Raw genomic sequence first — 8,742 nt, 5'->3', positions numbered from 1 at the left:
CTGATTCAAATGATCAGGATCGTTATCAGGCTTCTGCAGAGCTTGATGATGAGCTGATCATTTGAATCAGGTGTGTTGGAAGAGGGAAACATCTAAAACGTGCAGGACTGTGGCCCTCGAGGACCAGGGTTGCCCACCCCTGTTCTAGATTATTGCGTTTGATTGACACAGTTTAGTATGAGATAGACAAATGAGACTATCCCCCAGAATGTCAAACTATTTCTTTAAGTATTGCATAATGTATATTCTCTGCTGGTCGTAATAGGTGTTAGTAAACAACCTCTTTTTTTTGTTTGTTTGTTTGTTTTTTTTAGGATCTGAAGCCCGGAAATCTGGCTGTGAGTGAAAACTGTGAACTAAAGGTAAGGTTTAAGAATCAAAAAATAAAGCTGAACACAATCAAGAAGATGATTAGTTCAAATGTTCCGTGTGAAAAGACATGATTTAAATTTCCCGTTTTAAACACGTACATCAACATTTTATCCATGTCTTGATGTGCGAAACAGTCAAAGAGTCTAAGAGTGATTTTAAATACAGAAGATGGAACCAAAATCCTTTCTCCCTCTGAACAATCACTTGTAACTGTTGCCAGATCCTGGATTTTGGCCTGGCAAGACAGACGGAGAGTGAGATGACTGGTTATGTTGTGACGCGCTGGTACAGAGCACCAGAGGTCATATTCAACTGGATGCACTACAGCCAGACAGGTAATAATAATAATAATAATAATACCTACCCTTAATACAGGTAGTCACTGTCTGTTTGTTTTAAATATGACAGAATATTGCAGTATGACAAAGTACTACATTGTTGTTATTATTAAAATTCTCCCTGTGCCCCTCTCCCTCACAGTGGATGTCTGGTCAGCCGCCTGTATTCTGGCCGAAATGATTACTGGCCATGTGCTTTTCCCAGGACATGACAGTATCCACACACGTGTTCTAATAAAACTGTGTATGTTCAGCTGCAGGAACCAGAAACTAATATGAACCCTAGCAATTTTAATTTTTAAAAGATTGGATTTTTTAGTTTTTAAATCAGCTGCAGTGTTGTAAGGCTTAAAGGGACAATGCACAGATTTTTGCATATAAAAGTCAGTCTCATTCGTGTCTGTTTCTAACTTGAAGCTGAGAGATAATCACTCTCATGATGTCATACTGGTGGTTGATAGTTTAAAACATGCAGCATTTACAGCATGAGTAAGGTCAAATTCAACCTGCACCTGCATCAAGAAATAAGATTTTAATGCATTCAATGTTGTAAAATTGTCAGCAAAACACAAAATTTTAAGAAGAAAATCTTAGCTAGCGTGTAAAACTTTAGACTTGCAGAAGAACAGTGGTACCTGCTGCATGTACCTTTCCTTAACCAGTGTGTTCAGGTATCGATCAGCTGAAGAAGATCCTGCGTCTGACAGGAACGCCAGATTCCTCCCTGGTGCAGAAGATGCAGAGTAAAGATGTGAGTTTTGTTTCATCTGCAGTGAGCTAACATCAGCATCAGCTTGTTTTAGTGTTTACACCAACTCGTACATTTTTTTCTTGGACTGTAAGCTCTTGGTTTGAAATACAATTTAACCGTCATTCTCTCTTTTTCAGGCACAATCATACGTGCAAGGGCTCCCAACACAGAAGAAGAAAATTTTTAGAGAAGTGTTTCAATCCATGGATGACCACGGTGCGCCACAACTTGTTGATTTAAAACTGAAAAACGTGTTAAATTTTGTACTTCATCTCTTTTGCAGTAATTGCAGTATTATCTGATCTAACCTTGCTGCTTTGAATTCAAAACTAAAATAAGTTTCAAGTGAAATAAATCATTAAAGGGGTTTTGTTTTTTTTTTCTGCCTCCAGCTGTAGACCTGCTGGAGGGGATGTTGCTGCTGGACCCTGAGATGAGGCTAACGGCTACACAGGGGCTGTCCCACCCCTTCCTGGCTGAATATCATGATCCAGAGTGTGAACCGGACTCTGAGCTCTATGACGACTCCTTCGAGAGCCTGGAACTCGCTGTTGGAGAATGGAAGAGTGAGTACAGCCGCGTAGAAACGGCTGAAGGTGACCATTAGAGTGACTTTTGACTGAATATAGGAGGCGGAAATCCAAGTCTATTCAGGATCTGACTTGACATAGACATAGCTCTGACATCAGACTTCAGCTCTGTTTCCCTATGCAAGTGAATTGCTCATGGAGCTAGCGCCCCCCGTGGGTCCCTTGCAGTCCGCTAGCAGCGGGTGCAAGAATATTACTGTAGCTGAGCCAGCATCACTCTGCTGACACCTGGATACCCCTAGAGCATGTTGCTTGTGGTAGCCAGCGAATGCTCTTAGCGGTAGTCCATGACAAGCGCAGACTGGGACAGCTGATAGTGGGCGTCTACCCCCTCAGCTGGTGTGCGTGGGCTCAGAGGAGTGATGCCATTTTTATGTGGCTGTCCTCTTGGAACATATGTGAGGCTCAGGACAGCGGCTTGACATTATATAGTTTGGTCTGTGGCAACACCAGGTTTCTGAGCTTGATTCTGGACTAGGAGGGCAATTGGTTTCCCGGCTTCAGAAAGGCCTTCTAATCCTGTCCTATTCTATTCCTGCTACATCTTTAGCCTACTGGGAGCTATGTGTTTGCTCAAGGGGCCTAATGGCAGCCATGATGCAGAGCAGCTTTCTCCCCCTCCTGTGCATGCAGCCTGTCCAATGACGTCGGCTTTGTTTACAGAGGTCTTTCTAGACAACAGTGATGGTTCTTGGGATTTCCATTTCTTCTGCTGGTGGAAAGATTCAGCCAACAAAGAGTAACGGGGAGCGCTCTAGGACCTGACCTATGCTCCACTGCCGGCTGGTCTTCACAGCATGGTTTATACTGTCTGTGGGGTCAGTGGGCTCTAGATTTTCTGTTAGGTGACCCAGTGTGTATTATCCTGCAGCGTAGAGCTCCTTGCTCTCTGGCAGTTTCTGCCAAGGTTGTAAGGTCACCACATCATTGCCAGGAAAGACAGCACTGTGACTGTAGCGCCTATCAATAGGCAGGCTGGCAATCACACTGTAGAAGAGGGTTCAACTGTTTCCTGCTTACTCAGAGTCACACATGTGCCAAAGACTTGGCAGCAGTAGTCATGTCAAGACAAACTCTACTCACAAGGGAGTAGTGACTCCGCCCTCAGGGGGTTAATAAGACTTGATGTCGCTTTTGTCAGGGCAAAGGTTCAACATTTTCAGTTCCAGAGAGTCAGCACATTGTTGACTCTTCTTTCCCTCATGGAATGATGACCCAGCTCTTGGGTGGGATGCCCTGGTACACTCACGGCCCTGTAGCCTTCTCTCCTTTCATGCTCTCCAGCCTGTTTTTCCAAGGATTCAGACAGAATGAGTGAGGCTGATTTTGGTAGCTCCTCTTTGGCCTTACTTGCAGTGGTCCCAGCGATTTGCCTCTCTGAATTGAAACACCTTGGAAGCTTCCTCTTTGGAAAAGACCTGCTGTCTCAGGCTGATGAGACTGTGTTTCATCTCTTCCTGGCCAAGCCTGGATTGGCAGCCTGACCTCTGAAAGGAACAGGTTCTTGCCCATGGGCTCGTCGAGGCCTGTAGTAAGAACTACGAAACAGGTTTGATCGGCATCCACAAGAGCTGCCTACCTGTATGGTTAGGGGGGTATTTACCACTTGGCATGGACTTCACCAGATGGATCCCTGCTTAGCAGCCCAGGGACTCCTGCTGTTTGTACTGTCTTAGCTGGAGACAGGGAAGTCTGCCGTTACCCTGCAAGGTGTGGTGGCATGTAGTGGCGCCCTGTGGGGCGTGACTGGGCAAGCCGGTGCTTTTTAAAGAAGTATCCACGTACTCCAACAAGTAGGGGGATCATTCCCCATATACGAAATATGTAGCTGGGTGGAGAGATAGTATCTTCACTCAGAGAACCAAGGTTACATTCTAACTGTACGTTCATACAATCTACTTCAGACTTGATGGATGCATTGCTCTGGACCTGAGAAAGTGTAGTGCCAAGTTAAATGTAATTTTGATAAGCAGTTGTCATTTTGGGTGTCTATGGACCCTCAGCCTGGCCTTTAGCTCTGTATGGGAGGCAGCCTAAGTCACTCCTTATGGAGGCAACGAATGGTAGTTTTGCAGACTGGCAAAGACATGACCTGCCCTGTTCTACCTCTGATTGTCTTATCCTGACATTAAATGAATGCAGAGAGAGACATAACCATAATTTCAATGGTAACCACAACATAAAAATTGCATGTAAAGAATCAGCATTCAGATCTGATAAAAAAAAAAACTGCTCAAAGGCAGTGATTGGCTATTTGGGGAATGGATTCGACAACCACCATCTTTGGCATTACAGAATTCTCCCACAGATTTCTTTTCTAGACTGCTTAAGTGTTGGTTTGGTACCTTATAATGTCTCTAATTATTATGAGTTTCCCCCTGCCACCATGCAGAAGGAAAGTCTTCCATGAGACAAGCTCACCAAAGGCTAATCTATTAGGTCCTGATGATGTGACATTTAATGTCTTAAAAATGATCATTAATGTGTGTCAAAGCACCCAGATCCACTCTGTGCCATATTGTGATGAAATAAATCCACTCTAGTTTAATACTGTGTTCCTTTTCATTCTTCAATCAGGTCTTATCCACATGGAGATCATGACCTTCGACCCCGACAATCCCAGAAAGACAGCCGTGTAGGACGCTGTATTTGCTGACACCTCCCAGTGTTTGGTTATCATACATGCACTTACTGGATAGGTCAACAGCTTGGAGAAACAAATACAGAACAATATCAACTATCTTGAAAGTATTTTTTTCAGTGCATCTGATATGTATTGCAATTGAAATGCATTTTACTGAAGGGCAGCTTTTCTTGGTATGGTGGCCTGTACAGGGCAACAGAAAGCAGTAATGTTGTTCAAATTGTCTAAAGGCACAGTTTGCCAGCACTTCAGATTAAATCAAAAACACTAAACCACTGGATTCGAAAGTTCTGTCCTCTCATTTCAGTGAGACTACAATATTTTGGCTAAACACCTTTAAATCAAGGCCAACTTAAAAGCATTTCTCAAAGACAAATGTCTGTCTGTTCTTTTGACCACATCTCAAGGTTTTCATCAGCAGGACATCTCACTGTTTTGACTGTAAAAATGCTTGACCTCAAAGGCTGTGAAAAAAATCTATAAATGATCATTAGTTACGGTCAAAGATCGACCTTTACACTTTACATAGGAGTTATTTTTTAACCGCTATTCGATAGGTGGTAAATGAATTGTGTGGAAATAGTATCAAGCTCATAAGTTGAGAAAGAAAAAAAAAATCTCAGTTTCATTTGAACTTTGTTTTTTGCTGCATAAACTTGTGTCTGATTTTGTCTTTTTTTTTTGTAATAGATTTGTTATATGTAATGGCTATACAGTGCAATTTCTCTTCATTTCTCTTGTTATTTCATCCCGATCTTTACATCTGTTCATTAATATTTTTGGCTGTTCTAGTCTCAGTCATCTGTTATAAATAAAACATTTCTATAATGACGAAATAATCGACTGGATTTGAATGTATATGAACAAATCTTGTACGGCATAAAGAGCATCTGTCCATGTAGGAGTGCTAGATATGATTCTGCCTTCTCAGTACTGCTTGCACCTTTGATGTTTGCATTCAAGGAGCTGAAATATTATAATAATGACTCAGATGTTGTGCAAAGCTCTGCAGGAACAGAACACCCAACTTGGTGATATACAGGAATTTAAAATAAAATAGTTCTTGCCTGCTGTCACTAGAGGGCAGCATTAGGTCGCAGCAAAGAATCTTTAAGGAGGATTGAGAGGATTGATTTGATGTTCACAGACGAAAAAAGGGAATCTAATTGTCAGGGATATTTTAAAGTGAAGTATTTTGATGATATTCAAGGTTAAAATAATTCTAAGATTATTCATAAATTTGCTTGATATTTAATTTATTACGTTTCTCTCATGGTGGTGAATGCATGGCCTTCACATACATGTCTTACATACCAAAAGCTGTCTCCAGTGCACTAGTTCAATCATTTGACTATAAATTGAGGGCCTTTCTGTCTTCCTGTCTGTGTTCATTTTTTTAAAACCGTGCATCTGATTAGTTTCAAACTTTGTGGATGTGTTGATGATGACCTGATGAACTGCAGTATTGAGTGTGAAGATGTTTTGATGTTTTGGCTCCTCAGTAAATACAAACTGTATGCAGTCACATGGTGATGTCACATTGATCGGAGTCACACATTGGTAGAACCGGCACTGACAAACTTAAAGCTTATAGTTTTTAGCAGCTTTGTTTGCTAGAAGCACAACTGTGTGTAGAATCTGTCGGTCACCGATTCGAGCCAGACTCAATAGCGTATTCACTTTTAACTTGATTTCCACGACTTGTGGTAGTATCTTCCAAAAAGTTTAACGACGTAACTCGTGGTGCTGGCGGTACTGAGGTAACTGCTGGCCACAGTTTCCTGGTCAGTGACACTTGCAGGTCCCAAACAAAGTGTACCATTCAATGGAAAATCTTTTTTTTTAGCATTTCTTTCAAATGCACAGTGGACGGAAGGTTCCTCCAAACAAGATGGAGCATTTTGTTTTTTATTGTGTTTCATATAGGTTTTCTTAAAGTGTGCTCCATTAAAGTGAAAAAATAGCAGTTTATTTATTTTATTAAATTTTTTTTTTTAACTCCAGTGAATTACATATGCGTTGTCTAAAACAGCAACATTACAATGTGTTCATCCGTGTATAGTCCTCCCCGATTCCCAGGGATCTTTCTGCGTGGAGTTTGCATGTTCTCTCCGTGCAGCGTGGGTTCTCTCCGGGTTCTCCGGCTTCCTCCCACAGGCAACATGGCAAGGTAAATTTGTGATTCTAAATTGTCCGTTGGTGTGAATGTGAGTGTGCTTGGTTGTCTGTCTCTAAGTGTAGCCCTGTGATAGACTGGTGACCTGTCCAGGTGTCTCCTGCCTTCACCATGAGTCAGCTGGGATAGACTCCAGCCCCCCATGACCCTAGTGGGGATTAAGCGGTGTATAGATAGTGGATGGATGGATGGATTTCTCTTTGACAAACTATACTAAGGTGGAAAAAAAAGATAGTTTCATAGCATGTTGTGATGGCGGCGCACATGGACGCAGCGCCCCCTTCAGGAGACAGCAAGAGTCAACGTTTAGTGTCTTATCCCAGACGTGCATTCTGCAAAACTTACTAATTAAATGATCCTGAAGAAACGCTCCCTCATCTTGCCTGTACTACTGTGTATGTACAGCAAAATGACAATAAACCTGATTTGATTTGATGTTAACATTGTCATTGTGAGCATGAGGGCATGCTGTTCCATTGTGCCTTGGTAGCCTCACCGAGCTCTCAGGCCTTTATTGTAACCATGCAAGCACAATGTTAACAGCGGTAAGTCTTGGAAGTCTCCAAGGGGGTCTACTAAGGTGGCTGAAGTCTAATATACATTTAGAGCATGCAGTAGTTGAGAAATTCCCTCCTAGCCAATCACGTTATTGGTCTCATCCTTCGGCAACACGACATCAACTCGACCAATGGCAAGATGCATTCCCAGAAAATCGCTCTTCTCTGACCAGTTTGGTTCCGAGCAAACAACCCAAAAGCACACCTCATTTCATCAGTACTGCAAAATGTGATGCAGCAGCACTTGCATCATTACAAAAAAAAAAAAAAAACATGATCTGGAAAGCGTGCAGGGACACTGCATTGATGAGCTGCATAAACAACAGAAATAATGGATATCATTGGCCAGGCTGTTGTATGTGGTGGGATAAGAGTTTACTTTGTGCCAGCTTTGTTTTAGATGCACAGGATGTAATGAGCACAGTTGGTCGGCAGAAGGTGCAGATTTACTAACATATGTATCCGGCTGTCTTCTAATGGCTGCAGGAACTTTATAAATGGAAAGAATAATTTTTTTCTTCTTTTTAAAGAGAACAAAGTAACTGGTACTGTGAGAATCATAGCAGTGCTTTACTGATGTCCCTGCTTCAAATCCAAACTTTTATGGCTCCACTGCAGACACAAGCATCTCTAATGTCACACCCTGTCACCACTCCAACATTCTCTCAGCTTTTTTGTTTTACATTTCTGCACAGGCATGTTGCATTCATCTCTTCTTACTCAGACTTTTGGCAGACCTGCTTCTATTTATCTGCCATAGGTGTGGCACAGCTACAATATCCACAGCACTTGGCAAAAACTGGCTAAAGTCAGGTAGCCAGCTGCTTCAGCCAAATATCTTATCTGTTGCTATAGTGTTTCTCTAGTTAGATATTTATTCTCTGCATCATCTGCATCTACCTGTTGATGCTAGACACTCAATGCATTTACATTTTTATGTACCGTCATGTTATGTGGTGCAAACCCTCCAAAGTTTAGCTGACTAGCACTTGGATTTGTTTTGTGATGGGCACACTGAGTTGAGCCCATGTGGTAGCCTTCGAAATATAACCTGCTGACATCTGAAATGACAACCCTTATTTGGATGAGTTCTGTCTGAAATGGAACCCCATTGCTTCAGAAATAGCCATCATTATCAACTGCTTTCAAGTGCTATGCTAGAATAACCGCTGTGGCTCTGGTTCTGGTTCATTCAGTCTGCTTCTGCTCAAAACTACACTTCCTCGGGTCTCCAACTATACACCTGCTAAGATGAAGTGGATCAGATACATGGTTGTTGAGACATTGCAAAGAAAACACACACACACACAAGCA

At 42.1% G+C, this 8,742-nt stretch overlaps 1 protein-coding gene across 1 annotated transcript in view; it reads left to right on the top strand.

Annotated features, from left to right (window-relative positions):
* Nucleotides 1-5,531, top strand: part of LOC103367857 (mitogen-activated protein kinase 14A) — a 12,962-nt gene extending 7,431 nt beyond the window's left edge. Inside the window, exons 6-12 of the mRNA XM_008296017.1 lie at nt 315-362; nt 593-707; nt 853-924; nt 1,382-1,461; nt 1,599-1,677; nt 1,854-2,027; nt 4,629-5,531. Coding sequence (XP_008294239.1) covers nt 315-362; nt 593-707; nt 853-924; nt 1,382-1,461; nt 1,599-1,677; nt 1,854-2,027; nt 4,629-4,690 — 630 coding nt within the window. The 3' untranslated portion in view covers nt 4,691-5,531. The remainder of the gene's footprint in view (nt 1-314; nt 363-592; nt 708-852; nt 925-1,381; nt 1,462-1,598; nt 1,678-1,853; nt 2,028-4,628) is intronic.
* The last annotated feature ends 3,211 nt before the right edge of the window (nt 5,532-8,742 follow it).

This window comes from Stegastes partitus, unplaced genomic scaffold (genome assembly GCF_000690725.1).
Source record: "Stegastes partitus isolate 25-593 unplaced genomic scaffold, Stegastes_partitus-1.0.2 Scaffold1094, whole genome shotgun sequence".
NCBI lineage: Eukaryota > Metazoa > Chordata > Actinopteri > Pomacentridae > Stegastes > Stegastes partitus.
Note: the sequence above shows the minus strand (reverse complement) of the source record. Positions and strands in the feature narration are given on the sequence as shown.